We start from the raw sequence: 20,634 nt of genomic DNA, 5'->3' as shown, positions 1-20,634 counted from the left end.
CTCTCTTAAGGTCCCACCGTAGCATTTCAATCAGGTTACTGCCTGGACTGGACCATTGTGGCACATAGATTCTTTTCTGTTGTAGATTTGCTGGTGTCCTGTTGCATGACCCCATTTAGTTGTCAGACAGATGTCATATTTGACTCTAGAATGCTTTGGTATACAGACTGCAAGGCCCTCAGGTCCTGTGGCTGCAAGAAACCCCCCCCCCCCAAATCACCACCCCTCCATCACTATGGCTACATGACTGCCAGCTGATCTGAGGTGTGTGTGCTGATACCCTGTGTTTGTGGCTCTGTGTATTATGTCTAAACATCTCTACTTTGGTCTCATTTGTCCAAAGGACATTTTTTCAGTAGTCTTATGCTTTCTCCAGATGAAATTTTGTAGGGCGAAGACACTTTTCTCCTGGCAGCCCTGGAGGTCTGTAAATTCTGAAATGACTCTTGGGTTTTTTGCTGTTTCTCTGAACACTGCATAGTCTAACCCAAGGGTGAATTTGCAGGGATGTCCACAAGATTGCTAACACAAACCTGAATGCGCCACACCAACAAACACAGAGGTGCTTACTGATGATCAGTTAATTGAGTGCACTTGATTGGCACGACCCTGCTGCAACTTGCTATCTTAATTCGTATGGAAGCAACTGGGACAACAAGGGCAACAGGTAGGTAGACAGACAGACAGACAGACAGATAGATAGATAGATAGATAGCAGCAGCAAACTGTTCTAATGTGTGAAATGCCTGCCAGAGAAATTCAATTTGTGACAGTGATTGGCTGTAGAGTGTTGTACCCCTAAGGAACTGATGATCACATGTTTGGGGATCTTCAGTGCAGCCACAGGACTGGGGGTGCGATGGGTGCTACTGGGTAAGGAAAGACGGAGGAAGCAGGGTAGAGAAATGGAGGCCGGTGGCTGTGCAGATTATGCCTCATTGCTCTCTATTTCCCAAAAGCGTTGGCTGATGCAAGACAGTCTTTTTTCTTTTCAGGTTGCATTTTAAATGAATGACCTCTCCCTAATGTGCATTCATTGGTGAGACACAGTGTGGGCATCATAGACAATGCTGCTGCTTTTCTATTTTAACAAAACAAAAGACCTGAAGTATCAACTTGTCATGTGCATACTGGTACATATTCGGCTAAAACTGCGTGTGTAGGTGTGACTGTATGTGTGGGCAGCGGGCCACCTTGCTTATCTCTGCCAAGGCCCTAGCACCTCTGGTGTCTGCCTGGCTGAGGCAGCCCCAACCCAAAAGCATGTGGGAGGTGTTATTCAACAAATCAAACAACACCCCCGTCTTGCCCCCCCGTCTAACACCTTGCTTTTTCCCATTACCATAACTGGCAGGGTTTCTTTATAATGCTTCTGGTTGAAATCATCACATTAGGCTTGATAGTATCCATCCTTCTGCTTGACTGGACTAGTGCCAGTCTAAAAAAAGGGGACATGAGGAAACACAGACAAGGTTAAAAAATGCAGATGGGCCAGCGTCACAGTGTCTGACTGTTTCATGGGTTGCTGGGATAAGATTGCCCTCACACTCAGACGGGAACTCAATCTCCGCTTTCAAGGAGATCTTCTCAACTAAAAGGGTCAAAAGATTTGAAGCGCTGTGAAATACGGTGAAGTCTCGTCTCTGTACTATCAAATCTGTCCCTACCTTATCGGTGGCAAAGCAGAGTAACAACAACTACTTAAAATGCTGTAGGTAAGAAAGGGAACAGGAGACATCGGCTGTCAAGATGAAATGTAAAATACTGAGTCCTGGCATCCAAAATAGGGAATATATAATAAAGGAAGATGATAGACTTTAAGTCCATTGGCTGAATAATACTGAGAGACTGTAAGAGACAATAAGAGGAATAGAATAAAAGCATTATTGCTGCTGTATTTCAAAAATACTGAGCTGGTTTAGACATTGTTTTTTTTTCTTATTGTTTTGATATGCCTGCTTTAGAATTCCAGCTACAGTACAGGCCACAAACCATTTTCCATTAAAATATGATCCACAGGTCATGCATGCGTGAACATTTATGATCTGTTTATTAAATGAACACTTGCCTTTGCACTGGCAAACCATGCCATATGTATATGTATTTCTTGCCCAGCCCCGAAGTGTTTATGGATACAAATACCCGTTTTATGTTTAAAGGAAATGTCATGTCCCTGTATGCATGTATAAAATTTGACGCACTATCATATATAAGCCATTTCATACACAGTCACAACCTTTTAACTGTATTATGCACATTACTCAGTTTCCTGCATGAACCACACCGCAGTGCCTGTCGCAAAACATCAGTGTAGAAAACTATAAACTATACTTGTGTGTCTCATGTGAGACGTGCTATCTTTGTAAATATTCTAAAGCCCAAAGTTACCAGGCTGCTACCATAAAAGCAAACATGACAACAGACAGATTCTCAAAACTTTTGCTACTTGTGTGATGATGTTTGCCTTTGAATCCTTTTTGCCTCACATATAACCAAGATTTGTACCTGGGAGACCACCCACAGCTTTTTAATGCTGGTGACGGCTTGGCCCCACTGGGCATTTGGAGATGGAGTTGATGGATGGGAGGGTACAGTGGGCTATCAATTTGCTTGAATAAACTTCCCCCCAGCAAGTCTTGAATTTGAAACAGTGTTTTTGTTTTACCCTGCTTTACCAAACGCTTGGCCAGGGGTTCTTTATCGGGCAGACATAAATAGACAAATTTTATGAATTTCAAATTTATTTTAATATTCAGACATTTTTTCCAAAGATGAAATGCACTGGGTGACAGTTTTGATTATAGGATTTATGGCTATCCAAAGTTTTTGAACAGGTTTTAAAATTAGACTCCGGGGAGTGACAGTGAACTTTAATATGATTGGTCAGCAGGCAGAAAAGGAGAAGTGTTCTGCATTTTCCCATTTCTGACAAATAGATTAAGAAAAAGAGCGCTTACGCTGTAGAAAATTAAGAGCCATATAACAAGACTGGTTATAAAGGAAACTTATGCTAAAACCTCTTTATAGGGTTTTAAAAATTCCTCTTTGCAGGAACAAACAGTTGCTGCAAGTCAGATATTAGAGATCTGAGGCCTAATGCTTTCAAATTTGGTAATCCTTCAGATGAAGCATCAAAAAGCCCTGCTATAACATCTTCAACCCCTGAATAATAGATATAGAACATAGCTCAAATGCACCAGAAGCTGTGTTATCCATTCATTAACAGACCATATTCAACGCTGCTAAAAGCTTTTCATCACTTACATTTGATTACTGACTCTTTTTATTCTTTGTAATCCCTGTAAATGTCCTTAATCTATTAGAAACTATATGAAATGATGTACCCAGGCATACACTGAATTGCCCAGGGAGACTACTTTTCGAGACTGTGTTAGGTGGCTCAGGGTAAAGTATGGACTTAAATACCTGCTTATGTATGTAGTTTGTTTTAAAAAGATTGTCCACTTCCAGTGCCCACTGTTTTCATGGTTCTGGGTCTTGGACCCTGATTTTCTTTAAGTATTCTGTTTGATTTTTAGTTCACTTTCATACTTCATACTTTCATTTATCTACATGAACATGATCTTTAGCTCTTAGTTTCAGTTTCTATTTTTCTTGTAGTTTTTGTCTACCATGTGTTGTCTCTAGCTTTACTTCCTGTCTTTTACCTTAATTGTGTTCAGCTGTGGTTAGTTTCACTCCTGTTTTCAATTCCCTTGGTACCTCATGTGTATTTACTGTATAGCTTTAGTTTGCATATTTTGCACCTGTTCTGTCATTCCTAGTGTCTTCCCTGTGTGATTTCCCTACTTTATTCCTGGAATTCCAAGTGTTTGAGTTTATCCTTTGGATTTGAGACTGTTTTCCCTCGGTTTTTGGATTCTGCTACTTCCACATACTCCCAGCCTATGTTTGGTGTAACGTGCTACTGTAATCCCATTACATTTTTCAGTAGTTCAGTAATGTCACACATTACGGTTGTAAATTTAGTGATAAATACAGTAGTTACAGTTATGTTGTTACGTGTGTTGTAACGGTGCTTCCGTTATCTGCAAGGTGGACAGACAGAAAAGATAGATAGATAGATAGATAGATAGATAGATAGATAGATAGATAGATAGATAAAAAAAATCTAGCTTTTTTTCCCCCTAAATTTTGCTTCTTTTCTTCCTCAGCACTTGAGTTAATGTTGATTTGATTTCAATCAAATAGAGCAAATAGAGCAGTACTCACTTGATTTCAGTTCCTATGCAGGGAGAAGGAAAATAACAAGTGGTCTACAGCTTTTGAGGAGTGGAGATATGGTCATTCCGTTTATTTTTACTGCACAAAAGAGTGTGATGGTGAAATCCGAACTGCACCCAAGACAAACACCTACATAACACTGCTAACAGAACTTCGGCTGGTTTTCAACTTTGCTTTGAGTTCTTGGTTTTGTATTCATACACAAAGAAAGATACGTTTAGCCTCAGGTTTATATTGTTAACTGGTAATTTTGTTACATTTCAGATAATTTTTTTTAAAAATTGATCCATATGACATTAGTAATAGCATATATATAGCCATGTTTCTAAAACTAATAATAAAAAGAGCAGAAGCAAAGCTGACTTTAAAGGTGACATCTGTGGTTACCTAAATTTATTTCCCACAAAAATATGATTGTTTCACCTTCAAAGAGGCATGCCTAGTATTTACTTTTGTCCTCTGGAACCTCAACCTTTTGCAAGTAGGATAATGGAGAGTGTTTGCTCCAAGAGATGTCAGCTGAACAAGTGTTATCACAGCTCCCTGCTGCACGATCCAGCTCCAGTTGCCTTACTGCTATAAAGACGACTGAAACATTTGCCCAAAGTACTGCTCTACTGGGAACAGGACTGTGCCGGAGCGCTTTGTGTTCAGCAATAACATTTATATTATAGCCAGTGTATATCTAAAGAGCAAATCTGTGTGGGTCACTAAAGAAATAATAAGAAACCTGTGTATAAATCTTTTTAACCAATCTCAAGAACATTTTACCACCACAAGGAAGTGCTAGTGTTAGCTGAACCTAAACCTATTTAATCTAAAGAAAGATAATTTCAGCATCAGATCTGTGTGATGGAGGTACTTTACCTGCCTTAGGCCGTCCTTGCTGTTCTGCATGATCCTCAGGGCATAGTTAGACCGCTGTCCTTTGCTGTTGAATTCAATGTGCCCTGTTAGACCTTCCAATTCTACCTATCCAACAAAGAGACGGCACACATGTTAAAAGATATCCCGTCTGCTTCCCTCTCGGCGGTACCTACTGTGAATATGACTTGAGGTTACTTTATTGCTACTGTCTCTGTATGAGCCGCCTGAACACTATTTGTCATATTTAGAATAAGAATATGGAGACAAGCCAGTAACAGCTTCAATTTAGGGCAAAAAAGAAGAGCGATTAGTTGTGCCCTCTTTCTCAGAGTGAGAAAGACAAACGGTCTGATATCGAACACGTGTCACATTTAAGTATTTCAGTCACTTACAGTCATTTCGCCCTAACAGGAAAACACATTTTATTCCCTGACAGCACGTCTTTATCTCTCCTCCTCCACTGTGTCTCAGTATAATGTAGAGATGAGATAAACTGACCTAGTCGATAGGGAACATATCGTTAAAGAAGAAGACAGCACGGACGTTATCTGCTGTCAGTAAAAATATCTAGACTTTAAAATATCCAATTAGCATGAAAGAAAGATATAAGAAAAGCAGTAATGAAGAGCTCAACAAGTATTATCGGACAAGCTACTTTTTGGGGACAGCCTCAGTGACTTCCAGGAGTTTCTGATGCTTGTCAAGAGTTGACGAAACAAAATTTGTGAGCTTTAGAGTTTTGGCAGTACTTCTCAATGTATTACAAAACTTTCATATGTTTACTGACAGCAGATAAAAGTGAATATTAGAGGTGCTGGTACATGAATTTTGTTAAATTATTGGACAGAGCCACCTAGCTGACTGATGACTGTACCAATGCCCTTTCCTAACTCTAGGAAAGAAAAAAATCCAGATTTCTCCAAAATTTTCAAGCATTCCTTGAAGCTAAGCTTGGTCAGTCTTGTAATCTTAATCACGTCCAGCAGAAGCAGCCTTACCATCCTCAGGTAATTCATGAGGCTGGTGCCGTGCTCCCAGATCTTGGAGGACTTGCAGGAGAGCTGAGTGGCTCCGACGTTCTGGCTACGGTTCAACTCCTGGACCGCCGCCACCACAGCGTATACCGCATCAAAGAGCAAAGCTGACGAGAGCTGCAGAGGCAGAGGGAAGGAGGCAGGTGAATGTATTATGCATACACACAGACACACACACACACACACACACACGAAGCTGCAAAAACCCAAAGCACACAAACTACAAGCGTAACATATCAGCGGTTAGTGGTTAGCGAGGGGTTAACCCATCCCTCGTGTGGCAGCAAGATTATTCCATTAGATCATTAGAAAGACTCTGATCTGCTGACAGCGTTGAAAATCATCTCTCTCTCCCTCCATCTCTCGGAGAGACTCTGTCCTTCCTGCTCTTATCCCCAATGAAGCTGGCACACCCTGACCATTCCAATTACTGCCTGCCTCTCTCAGTCGGGGCCAAAAAACAGTGGGAGAAGCAGCTTTTCCTCTCATCTCCTCTGTACAAACAGCCTCGAAGTCACCGCCACAGCATCCTGCTATGTACATTTTATTAAAATGCACGCTGCTTTGCATTAGATTCTCGGTAAAAACCCAAGCCTCGGTGCTGTACATCTGTGTAATGGAACTACAGATTAAACTGATACTGATAGAAGGCTGAGGGGGATGGTGCTGCGTAGTAAATCTGGGAGGCCAAACAGAACTAAACAGCCATTAAACAGCACAACTCTGATGCATTACACAGCCTTGAATTGACTAATGCTTTTGGCAAATTGCACATTAAAGGCACAGTTCACCCCAGGTTTGCCTCCTAAATTTTACATCTTTCAAAAAATAAAATTAAATAAAAATTAAACAATGCATAAACCTTTTTTTGTGAGTTGTTTCACAATTATATTATACTGTCTACACCTAACCTCCCACCCTCCAAAAACATTGCAGATCACCTGATGGGGATGTAATTAATGTATCAATGCTTATCTTGTCATGCTGTTACAAGCACCTTCTTCTGCAGAGCGATATGATTGGATGGTGTGGTTCAGCAGCTTCAGGCCAAATATAAAGAATTAAAGTTGAGTTTGGGGTGAACTGGCTCTTTGAGACTGTGAGGACATTACAGCTGCAGGTTTATGCTGTTTCAGTTCGACTTATCTTTGTGGTGGGAACCAAGGCCAGGCTGCTAAGTCAACATGACAATGTGAATGTATTGCACTCATATCTATTAATATATTCAATCTTTTGTCAGCCTTTACTTTACAGGAGGAGAATTTAGTGCTGCAGTTGTGTACAGAAGACAATATTGTTGCTACACATACTGATGTTTCCTCAGTTCGTCTGCATTTATATTGTTGTACAAGGAACTGTAATAATCTATATACATTTAAGATTCCTCTTACTTTTTATATAAACAGCAATCATTGTATGCAGGCTTTACTGTATCTTGTACAATGTACCTCATATTTATTTTGTATCTGTAGCTCTCTTATTCTAATGTCTAATTTTATTTTAGTTTTGATTCCTTCTATTTGCACACCCAGGGTCACAGGTTTTTCGATCCTGTGTATGTCCTGCACATATTGCAGAAATGACAGTAAAGCTGGCTTTGAATTTGATGTAAAGCTAATAATGTGTTGGCATTCACCCATCTGTGTATCTATGGGGCGCCGTTTGTAAAGTGAAACATGCTGAAATTAACGGCAACATTTTTCCACATTTAGCTCAAAACCTTACAAAAACATGTTTTTTCAAGTCATCTTTTACAACATTTAGTAAAATATTTGTAACTTTTCATATTTAAAACACAATCTTAAAAGTTAAATCTAAATATTATATTTAAATCTAAATCTAAATGTTAAAATTTAAATATTATATTTAAACCTAAATGTTAAATCTAAATGTTACATGAAACTAAATATTTAGTTAACATGCAAATTTAATCTGACCACTCCGGCACCGGAGGTTTTCATAAAGCTTTTATTTTGGTATTTCCGTTGATCCGTACAAAAATTTGCATGTTAGCTAAATATTTAGTTTCCTGTAACATTTAGATTTAACATTTAACATTTAGATTTAAATATAATATTTAGATTTAACATTTAGATTTAACACTTAGATTTAAATTTAATATTTAGACTTAACATTTAAAATTGTGTTTAAATATGAAAAGATACAAATATTTTACTAAATGTTGTAAAAAATTACTCGAAAAAACATGTTTTTGTAAGGTTTTGAGCTAAATGTGGAAAAATGTTGCCGTTAAATTCAGCATGTTTCACTTTACAGACGGCGCCCCATGTGTATCACTCTTGTTTCTCTCACTTTCTTACCACATATTTCTTTTCTCTTTATTCTTTAAGAGTAACTTTAATCAGCAGGCTATAATTACATGAACTGAACAAGAGAACATATCAGCAGCTTCTGAAATCTGTGCTTTTTTTAATGTCTTAGCCAATAATACACACAGAATTACTGCATTTCCACGCTTTGAAGGCAGCTGTCATGAATTTTTCCTTTTTTTTTTGTAATTTGCCAAAACAAATTATAACTTCAGACCTAAAGGAACAAACTTGGTCTTAATTTCTGAACCTGTAAATATTGAAGTGGTGTTTTATGGTCTACCTCAGTACCTAACAGTCCAACTCATGAATGCTGTTTTGACAGTTTGGACCTGTAGGCATCTTCTAGTTATACTCTGTTTGTATATAAATGAGCTGCCCTCTCTAATGAAAAATTCTATGTGCGGTTACTTTAATCAATACTGATGTGAGACTATAAATATCAATTGCAAGATGTTTTAATGCAGCACAATTCGTCTCCCATGAAACCTTCTTCTCTTATAAACCTTCAGCCTATCTGCCTACATTTCCTCAGATGATGTGGTGCGTGCGTTTATCTGTAAATGCATCAGTGCAATCTAACACACATAAAGGTCAGCGGCTGCATTTGTTGTTTATACGAGAAGGTTTAAAAAGACAGCATATTACGCATGTGCATGTTTAAACGGGTTAATCACGTTCTTGCTCCCATCAGCCTCTAGTCTCTCTGGTTATTAGCTAATTAGCCACAAGTCCTAATTGCTGCAAGCTTAGTGAGTATCCGAGTGACCCACTGCACACAGAAGCATTTTTTTAATGCTGTGTTCAAACTGTTCTTAACCTATTTCACCATCCAATTTGTGTGAAGCAAACAGGGAGTGATGGGTGTTTGTTTCATTTTTTAATGTCTCTTCACTTCAAACAGAGAGGATTCATTCATTAATCTGACTTTACTGAATATCTGACTCCTAATGAAGCCCCTGAGCAAACAAAAATCTGCAGGAGTGGCAGTCTTTTTGCACTCAGGTGGGTTATTGTTATTAAAAAAAAGCATTTACAAGGATCAAAACAAATCTGCATTACAGCTTTTCTCAATATTGAGAAGATATTGAATTCAAATATAGAAATTACATCACTTCTTAATATTGTATTTGAGTTGTTTTGTTTAAGATGTAAAAATACATGAAATTATTCAATTCAGTTAAATTTTATTTACATAATCCCAATTAACAACAACTGTTGCCTGAAGGTGCTTTATGTTTTAGGCTACAAACCCTGCAATATTAAACCAAGCAAAAAGAACAACAATCAGGTAACCCTGTATGAGCAAGCACTTAGCAACAGTGGGAAGAAAAAACTCCCCTTTAACAGGAAGAAACCTCTTTGGTTTACTGCAAAGGTAATAAATAATGAAAAGCAAAACTTTAATTTGTTATATCAACATTGTAATGTGACGTATATTCATCTTTTCCAGGTAAGAAATTCTGCAATAAGCTTTTTTTGTTGTTTTTTTGCTGTTATCCAAGAGCAGAAGTTCAGTCTAATAGCTGGTGCACTTGTACTACTTACTCTGAGAAGTTGCTTTTTATGAGAGACACTATTGAGCAAATGTGGGAGAGTGTCTAGCCTTAATAGGGATTACTGGGTAGTCAGATAATAGTCATAAATTCTAGTCTCATAAACAGGCGCTAAACCACAAACAGATAGCGCTCATGTTCGTGCAGGGCATTTACAACACTGTATTTAGTGAGTCTGATGTAAAGAAAACTCATTAAGCCATGTCGTAAAATATGTCAGAGTGTAGTAATAATAATAGTACGACATGTTCAAGCATGTGCCTCACTATTTTGTGGCCCCTGCTGAGCCGACGTGAGATTTAAACAAATCTGCAATCACCTTCAGTTTACACATTCGCAACGAGGCTTTTTTTGTAGTCACTCATTCACACAGGTAGTGCACACTATTTTAAATGCTGAGCTACAGAGACCATTTAGATGAGAACAGTGGGTGATTTAAGGGGGGATGCTGTGAAGGTAAGTAGCTTTTCCTGTGTGCATTTCTTCTGAAGAAAATTCAACAAGGAAGATGCCATTCTAAAGGTAATAAGGAGGGTGCCAAATGCTGCTAATGAGCTGTCTGGGAAACAACAATGGCCTACAGCAACACCTGAAATTACAGCACTTACCTGAGTAAATGCCATCCCTGTATATTTCTCCTAGTATTTTGGAGGTTTCTGTGACTTCAGTGTTTTAATTGGTAAGTTTGTGATAGAGAAGTATGCTGGAACAACTAATTATCTTATAATTTGGACTGAATTATTCTTCCTGTAACTCCGGTCTTCACTGTAAATAACGTCATGTATTTGTGTTGTGTGAACTAACTGGGGTGCCGGCGAAGGGTGCGTGGTCACAGTTCTCTTGCCAGGAGCGGTTGAGGCTTAGCGCAAAATCCTGGAAGAAGGGATGAGTTTTGTTGAAGACGGAAAAACCAACTATGTTGACTCGCTGGTCCGCCACGTCGTCCAGTCGGAGTAAAGAGAATTCCTATAGGGAGAAAAGAGAGTAAGGCACAAGATTATGGGCTCCGCTTAGCCATGAGCTGTCATACCCTGCTACAGTCTACCATAATCTGTTTAAATTACACCAATGATATATTGAATTATTGTCAAGGTAAAAAAGGGCATCTGTTCACTCAACAATTTTACATCCGATTTAATCTGTCCGATTCACATTTCATTAACTACAATTATTCCGGTTGATTGACATGAGAAAGCTGCAGCAATTTGTTCAGAGCCACAATTTTACCGAGCATCGCTGCACAACACCCATGCATTTTTTTCTCCCACTGGCTGTAAAAATGTACAGGTATGAATGCCAGACTGCAAAGCTAATGGGTTACAATTAGAGAGACGGACAGACAGAGAAAGACTCGGGGAAAACAACAAAGGTCACAGAGACCAATAATTGAGATAGAAATCCATGACATATTGAAATCATCCAGGTTGGGAGGAGAGGAAAACACAAGTCATTTGTTATTTGGCTCTTTTGCTCCAGGGACAAGTTGTTTTCCTGCCGCCTGGGGAACAGGAGACAGGGGACAGGGTGAGACGGAGCTGAGGAAGAACAGGGGAGAGAGAGGAGGTGGGGGCGTGACTGAGGACGGACGTCTCCTGAAGGTTAATAGAGGTGTCAAAACCCAGTCCCCCGCCTCAGGTGGCAGCCTTCACCTTCCAGCCCTTTGTGCCATCTAACTTATGACAGCCAGACCAAGCCCAGTCTACCTCTGTGCCTGCCACCAAGACGAGTGAGTGTGAAGATAAGAGAAGTTTGAGGGGATGGTGAGTGGGTGGGGCAGCATGTGACACTGGGAACAAATGGCCATATGGTGTCTGTAGAAATGGTAAATACACTGCAAGTAAATAGAAATAAAAGAGCAAAATATATATGTAAATGCAAGAAGGCAACAGCAGTGGGCAAACAATTACGTGCCAATCAAAAATAATGATAAAAGCTGCTAACTGTATCCCTTGAGGCAGCCTCCTGCTATGTAGTAACTCAGCTCATGTGTGGCATCAGGATTGGGCAAAAATCTTCTTAAAAAACAAATAAGCGTAAATAAACGAATAAATGAAAAAAAAAAGCTTTATGGGCTCCTGGAGATATCAAAGCTTACAAATTCTGAAGCGCAGAACAACAGCAAAATGAAAAATGGGAAAATTGCCTTTTCATCTGTAAGAGGAAAATGGATGAGAGGGGATTAGGAAAATCAGATAATGGACGTTCAGACAAAAAAGAGTGAATAGGCCAGTGAATTAAATAACTGATAAGAAGGTAGGTGGAAAAAAGCTCTTAGACCAAGAGAAGAACCAGCATGAATCACTCCACTCTGAAGACACTGGTGGTTGACTGCAATGACAGAGACACACTGCAGGGAAGGAAGGTATGTTTAACCTTTAAGTGGAAGGCTGATTATTCCTATTACCAACCTCCCAGGAACCAGGAAATCCCAAATGTTTTGTTATGCTGGTGTACAGAAGAGGCGGCTGATAAAAACAAGCAACACTGATAAACACTGATAATAAAAGTAAGAGCTTAACTCTTTAGAGTGTGAACCATGAATAACAATGTTTTGAAATATCTTTATTTCTACCTCCTGACAAATAAAACTCATTAAATGTATTTCATCTGACATTTTTTTCATTTCTACAGCTGGGGAAAAAAATCAGACTGATGATGTTAAAGTTGAGTCTTGGGCAGCAGAAATCATAAATGTGAGGAATAGCTTCCATAAAGTTTAATTGTAGTAGGGAATCATTCTCGTTAGGAACATGATAAGATGGTCTATCAGGTATATACCGATCATCTGCTCATTAACACAAATAGCTACCAACCAATCACATGGCAGGAATTCAGTGCATTTACAAATATGTAGACCAGGTCAAGATGACCTGCAGAAGCTAAAAATGAGGATCAAAATGGGGGAAGATGGGTCATTTTACTGACTTTGAATGTTGCTGGTGCCAGACAACATAATCATGTCTAGGGTTTGCAAAATAAGGTCAGAGAAAGAGAAAAGATCTTGTGGTGGAAACTCACTGGCTGAAAATGGTTGATTCCAGAGGTCAGCTGATAGGAAGGTAACTCAAATAGTGACTCCTTAGAATCACAGAATGCAGAAGAGCATCTCTGAACATACACCACATCAAACCTGGCAGCAGATGGGCTACAGCAGCAGAAGACCACATAGGGTGCCACAACAATTTACATGGACTCCCTAAAACTGGACAACAGAAGGTTCGATAAACGTTGCCTGGCCTGATGGAAGGATCAGAATTTGATGTAAACAACACAATAGTATGGATTTATCCTGCCTTATATCAACAGTGTTTGAAATATACATTTAATTTCACACTTCAGGCCTCTTAGTACCAACTGAGCGTCCCTTTATGATCACAGTGTGTCTATCTTCTGATGGCTGCTTCCAGCAAAACAACATGATGTCAAAAAGCTCAGATCATCTCAAACGGCTTTCTCGAACATGAAAATACCCTCACTTTACTGAAACGGCCTCCACAGTCACCTGATCTAACAGAGCACCTTTTGGACAAACAGAAATTGGAAATTCATGGATGCGCAGCTGATAAATGTGCAGCAGTCGTGTGATGCTGCCACATCAATATGGACCAAAACCTTTGACGAATGTTTTTAGCACCTTGTTGAATCTATACCATGAAAAATCAAGACAATTCTGAGGAAAAAGTAGGTTCAACAAGGTATACCTAATGAAGTGGATGGATATGGACTATAACAATATTTAGAGACTTTGACTTCTCCTTCAAGAAATACAGCTTTTTCAAATGTTTGTTTACAAAACTACACGGTGAAATAACATAAGCAGAGGAGATAGCAGGGCGTTGTTTGGCTGTTGTATGCGGTGAAGTGTTTGATAAGAGGTGTAATGATTTATATGTTTGTTGAATGCTTTTGTTAACACACTAACTGAAGACAGCTCCTGCAGTTTGTGTTTACAGTCCTGCATTTCCATCACTATGCAAACACATTTTATTTGCTAAATTCCACCCTGACTGGATTGTTATTCATCCTGGCCCAGTATGGCTTTCAAGTTGCAGAGCGTGAAACACATTTAAAATCGCCTTATTAGAGGATGTAGCACTGAAGTTTAAGGGGCTTCTGGCTGCTCTTGAACTTCAGGAGACAATCCTGTTAATGAGTAGAATAATGGTCCAATGATCTTGTTAGGAAAGAGACTGCCTGATCTTTAGTATCTATTGAATTTCAAAACATTTAACTTTTGAATGCATACAATTTAAAATGGTCATGCAGTAAAAGTGGATTTTATTGCAAGGCTGGAACTAAATATACAGTTCTGCAAGTCCAGGGGAAGAAGAGGAGAGCTAAGACAGGGATTACATGTTCCTCCGCAAAGCCTGAGGAATACTTAATCCCTGTCTCAAGTTTAACATTGCATGTGATCATGGCAGGAGAAAAGTCTCCTTTGAACCTATTCTTTATTTATTCATTCATTAATATCTTTAGAAACTTAAAACAAAGTTTAAAGCCGCAGCATTATCGATTCCCGTGCATTCCATTAAATACACGGGCTTTTCTTCCATCTTCAGCAGGCCCTTTTGGGGCCTCATAAGCCTTTGGGGGCTGTCCATATAATTACTGGTTAAGTGTACTTTAATAGATCATTAGAGTCAGAGCTGTGCAAACGAGCCTATCATTAAACATGCCCCTCAAGGGTTCCTGATTGCATGCATGTGCATACACACGCACAAAAACAAACTGGAGAGCGCATGAGCATGCCCACACACAGGAAAATGAAATCCCTATAATTGAACAGCAAACACACACGTAGTCACTGAAGACCAAGGTCACAAAAATATCCCGAGGCTGTGTCTGAAGAAAACTGGTGTGCAGCATTTGTGGGCTTTCAGGGCACAGACGCTGACACTTTGCACATGCAAATTCAAACACACAGACACACGGGGAGTTGTGATCCCATGACTTCGGAGGACATTACACAGGCTTGCATTTATATTTGCGAAGGCCTAACGTAACCCAGAGCCTTTATTGATTTATATTATGGGTTTTCTCCCCATAACACGTGTTTGTGGATACGTGTTGCGGGGACGCACAAGCACAGACTAAAGCCCTGCACGCGAGCACATCTTGCATGGCAAATAGTTGGTGTGAAATGGGCAGTGCTTAGCATTTGGTTCCCAGCAGTGGGAGAACAAAAAAGGCAGAGCTGGAGGGTAGAGGAGAGCAGTAGAGAAACCAACTGTCACCACCGAGGGGGTGAAAAGGCCGGCTGAACAGAATGATGATGAGGAGCAAAGAGAGAGAGAAAAAGAGTGAGAGAGCTAGAAGTTGAATCAATGGAGAGGGAAGAAGGTGAGAGATTAGTTGGCACAAGTGAGAGCTTAAAATGCACTGGGGGGAGAGAGAGAGCGACAGAGCGAAGATGAGAAGGGGGGGGGGTGCGAGGGTGTAAGAGTGCAAGGGAATGACAGCCTGGCCGAGGGCCCCTGACACCGGCTGTCACCTGGAGATCAATCAGCAGTCGGGATCCGAGCCAACCAACCAAAAACTGTTGCTTCACCTCCTCAATTCTCACCCTTTTCCCTCTGAAAACCTCCCAATCTAGTCGCCCCTGTCTTATCTACCCTTTATTTGCAACTCCTTTTTTATTCTCTCAGTTTCTCTTTCATCATTTTAGATGGTTTTTCATATCCTTTGGCTTTCAACGATTTCTCTCTCTTTTCTTTTTTGGTCTTTTCACATAACTGGACCATTCATACATGCACAGATGCACACATACACCTACAAAAATACCCAAATGTGTGACCACTCAGTGTTCATAACAATGAAGTCAGCGAATAATGAGATCCCAGGAGGGTTGATGGTGCTCATAGGTGGACACCCTGTCAAGAATCCTACTCCTCCTTCTCTGCCATCCGCGTCCATGCGCAGACATATTCCTTTGCAATGAAAGCTTGTATGAAACCGATAAGTGAATACGGAATTGAATCAAAAACTTCTTTAAGCCAGTCAGCATCCTTCAGGTCCTCTCTCATTGATCACATCTCCCTAAACGGAACAGAAACGCAGAGATTATATCGATTCTTTAGGCACCAGGGATCTCCGCTGATTTGGGATGCATCTCTGCTACACATGGTACAACACTGTGTTACTGAAACTCCGATATCTCTACCAGAAATGTGAAGTTGTTAGATAAGCCTTTCAAATGCAAGTTTGGCTGTATAGAGACTTTTGTATGCATGCTGTGCAGGGAATGTTAAGGAATGAGTGCTGCTTCAACATTGTCACTTTTTTTTTTTCATATGCTGAATATGAAAGGTCTCAGCATTTCAATGAGCTGGAGTCATCTGAACATTTTGTCTGTTTGAAAAACTTCTTAAAAGAAGTTAAAAGTTAAAAGTGGCATTAAAATTAATGGAGTTTGCTGAAGTTGAGAACTACCGGTCACTGGCGGCAGACAGGAATGCAGCAATAATGCCAAATGAGTCAGAACAATGAATCGCTGTCACACATTCACTGACTCACCGGCTTCTACATAAATTAAATGAGTTTTAAGGACTGTCGCACAAGTAGATTAAATGTTTCGACTCTTACTAAGCAGAAATACAGTCTGAATAAATAATTTTTGGCTGTTTAAGAGCAACACAACATCACAGTGAAACACTGGCAACCAGTAAAGTTGATGTTTCAAATCTGCTATCAAACAGAAAACTATCTTCACATCCTGTAGAAGGATAAAATTGGGATTTTTATCCCCCTTATTTGTGTCACCTTTATGAATGGAGACAGCTTTTCTACTCTGATTCCTGAAATATTACCTTCAAACTTCATGGTCGATAAGAAAAATTAATGAAAACTCAAAATTTTATGTGTCAAATGACTTGGTATGGTATTGAAACTACAACCAATACACAAATGAACTTCAGAAACAGTTCATTTGTGTATTTTTTCTTTCTTTTTGTGCGTTTCTCAAATTTTTATTTCATCCAAGAATCATCCATTTGCAGCAATTTTAGCTTTGCATGCCTTTGGCGCACTAGCCGTCAATTTGTTGCAGTAATCTGCCAGTGTTTACTTTTTTTTTTGCAGAGGGAAAATTGCTCCAGTCAAGCAGCATGCACAGGGTATGGCACTGCACTGGAAGGCAGACTGATAGCCTTTCTTGTTTTTGATCCCACTTATCAGAGACTGTGCCAGAGCATATGGACTGGAGGGGCAACCAACCTTGACAAGGGGGCATTTGGCTCAGCTCACTTTGCTATTTCATTAACAACAAATTCAAGCACAGACAACTGACTTTAAACCACATTAATGAACTGGTAATGAATTACAACCATACACACATAGCACGCTCTCACACTCTACCCTTGACATATTTCCATTTTTTTTCAAGTGAGATCATTCTTTAAAACTAGCTGCACAAGCTGAAGAATGACTTCGTTACTTCTCAAAATCTGACTTGCTTAGGCCCAAACAAAATCAGGGTCCTCCTCCTCCTCAGTCATGCTTATGCTATTGTGTTCATCACCATTATGCTATAAATTATCTGACAGCAACAGGTAACATTATTCTTGAAATGGCAGAGACTATGTTTACTTTGGCAATAACACCAAGCACGGAGTTACCTGGTTATCACGTAGTAATATTCAAACTACCAGCTTCACTTTCTTTCACTATGCTAGCTATGCTAACTGCTAACTGCTAGTCCCCTGACTCTGACTCCTAGCTGTGTGTACTTGACTCGGTCACATCAGGTCAACAAAGCTGGATGCACTAGGTAAATAAAGTTGCCTGTCACAGCAAATAAGAGAAATCATGTGATGCTAGTGGAAGTTATGTTGTTTGAATGTCTCTCCCTGACGCTTGAGGTGAGACCATTAGCACTTACCAGCTATTTAGCACAATGTTTTATCATTATTTTTTTCTCCATTCAAAACTATCTTGGGTGTTTTTCCCCCTTCCTCTCTTTTCTTCTTTCTTTTTCAGCTCCCAGAAGGTTCACTACTCCTCTTTATTAAGTGGCTTTTTTGTTGACATTAGCTTTGTTTAAACAGACCATTTGCAATGGGTGCAAGTGGAATAAGGTAGGTCGCCCTCAGGGAGCTCAGGTCTATACCCCTATGCAAACTTTGCACATTGCCGCTCCTGTAGTTTGAAGTTCGTCAACTTTCAGGGTCCCCCACTGGTTTTGGGGGCCAAGCACTTACCTGCCTTACCTGGCTGCAAGCAACACCTCTTGCTGGCCCATGTGGCCTGCACACAAGTCTGCCTCTTACCTGATACAATGGCTAAAATACTCCCCAATTACCACATTTCTCACATCTTTATGTCTCTCAAATGTTCCTCTCTTTGACCAAAACACTTCAAATTCATATTTGTCTGTTCATGATACTAATTTCCACGATTCCTTTCTCTAATGTCTGCATTCATTTACTCATCTTAATCTTTTCTTCTTCATAGTCAGTCTCCGATTTGGCTTCTTAAGTTGACTCTTTACTGTTGAGACCGGTGTTTTGTGGGTAGAGCTGAATAAAGACACTGGTTTATGACCTGTGAGGTCTCTTTCTCAGGACAGAGACTGTGATGTGCTTGTACTCTTGCTCAGCTGGGCATCGGGACATTCCACTTCTCATTCTGTCTGGTTAGAGGCGGTTTTACGTTGTCTGTGAAGGGAGCAGGACACAATGTTGTAACAAATCTAATTTTTTGGCTTTCATTGCTTGGAACAAGAATACTGTGAGAGTTTGAGAAGAAGGGTGCTTTTTTAAAACTACTCAATTGGATTGCTTCTTCAACCAGCTATTGGAAAGGCTTTTTCTAATAATGATTTCACTTTCTAACATGATGAACTTGCACTAAGTCACACAATGTGCCACTGGAGTGAGAGCTGAGCTATGTACATTTTGCATTAAATCACATGACTAATAATAGATGAGTCATTAACTGTATTTCACAACATTTTTAAGCTGTTTCTATCAAACATCTTGGACAGGTCATCAACTTAAAACAGCGCCACAAGCATTAACAGGCTTGATCTGATCTCATAAGCTAAGCAGGCAGCTTTGTGGCAACACCGTCCAGATCAGTAGAGTGTATGTTTAGCCTTTTAGCTAGCTCAAAAGCTAGCTTCCAGTGTGACTGCTCTGCTTTGTGGTGAGGAAGTCAGTTTGAGGAAAAAAATATGATTGATCCGATGATTTAACAGACCCAAAAAGTTCAGGCTAAGAGTTGAGGTCTGAGGGCAGCTGCGGACAGTGTCATATATCTCTCTTTTTATACACTGTTGGTTAAAAATGTTGATCAGTGCAGTTTCAAGCAGGTACGTGGCATTTACCAAAGTTTCTCCGATGCTAAAGGCTTCATTTTTTCTGCTCTGCAAAACACACATGAAGTCAGAGCTGTCAGCAGTGATAATCATCTCTGACAATTTAAAAAAAAAGAGAGACAAGTCCTCTCCACCCCTTATCCAGCGTGATAGCGCTGTGAAAGAGAAAACAGACTCCAGTAGGCTATGATTGAGTAACATTTCTGCAAATTGCATATTGATTTTCCTAATGATAAAGTCCTAATTAATGACTTCCCTCCTGTCACTCTGTGGAAAGGCTACAACATGCTCAAACCTTTAGGCCTGAGTCTGGTCGTCGGTCTGTGATGAAATCCACTTCTAGTGGCGTACTGATTATTCTCTAAAAGCTGGAATCTTCATATGGTGTTTTTGGCAATAAGTCATTTCACGCTCGTATCAGTTACCACGTAAATTTAGGCTAAGCTCTAAAGCCTCCTGCTTAATTACGGTGTTCTCAGTGAGAGCGTTATAGGCGGAGAGGAGGAGGAGAGAGGCGGCATGATCGAATGATGCATGTCATGAATACGGACTCGTTATGCACCTGAAATGTAATAGCAAAATTGGATAATTGATTTACTGAATTATTTGTTCACGAAATACTGTTCTGCTACAGGGGTGGACATGAAAACTGTAATTGTAGCTCTTACAATTACTCACTAGTTGCGGTGACAATTTTGCTCACTGAATGCGGATGGACTGGATCCAAGTCATTTCTCTTGCACAGGGCGCTAACATGTCACTTACATCATTTCTAGCAGCCACCTAGTTTAATTCACTGTGAGATGACCATGAAATTAACATACCATATATCTTGGTGTAGAAAGCTGGGGTTGATACATGAGCTTTGTTTCAAAGCATTTAATAGCTGCATACATCAAAACAATCTGGCAGCATTCCTGCAGAGTGTTGGAAACAAATGGGCAATTTTATTCCATTATTCATAGAATTACGTCTGACCTGCAACAGTAACAGCCTATTTGTGAGCCAGAGACCTTATGCCCTGAATAATTCTTGGACTGGCGGAGGCCAAAAACACCATGAATATTGCAGGCACTAGCATATGTTTAGAATGTGAAACAGTCTATCTCTTCGGGTAATCGAATTCATTTGAACCCCAGCAGAATTTCTAAAGGAACAAAAAGCACATAAAATGAAACAAAACAAACCCTATAAAGTTTTATAAATAATCCCTTCAAATTACTTATGAACGTTTCTTTTAATTGCAGAGTTTCGCCTCCAAAGTGCTGGAGCCTTGGCAGTGAGTG

At 39.8% G+C, this 20,634-nt stretch overlaps 1 protein-coding gene across 1 annotated transcript in view; it reads right to left on the bottom strand.

Annotated features, from left to right (window-relative positions):
* The window catches only part of grik4 (glutamate receptor, ionotropic, kainate 4), a 320,489-nt gene that overhangs the window by 48,507 nt on the left and 251,348 nt on the right, over positions 1-20,634 (bottom strand). The window contains exons 10-12 of the mRNA XM_039622276.1: positions 10,837-10,998; positions 6,111-6,263; positions 5,113-5,217 (exon numbers count right to left, since the gene is read on the bottom strand). Of these exons, the coding sequence (XP_039478210.1) occupies positions 5,113-5,217; positions 6,111-6,263; positions 10,837-10,998 (420 nt within the window). The remainder of the gene's footprint in view (positions 1-5,112; positions 5,218-6,110; positions 6,264-10,836; positions 10,999-20,634) is intronic.

Source organism: Oreochromis aureus, linkage group 14 (assembly GCF_013358895.1).
Source record: "Oreochromis aureus strain Israel breed Guangdong linkage group 14, ZZ_aureus, whole genome shotgun sequence".
Classification (NCBI taxonomy): Eukaryota; Metazoa; Chordata; class Actinopteri; order Cichliformes; family Cichlidae; genus Oreochromis; species Oreochromis aureus.
The sequence above is the reverse complement of the archived record's forward strand: the minus strand, read 5'-3'. Positions and strand labels throughout refer to the sequence as shown.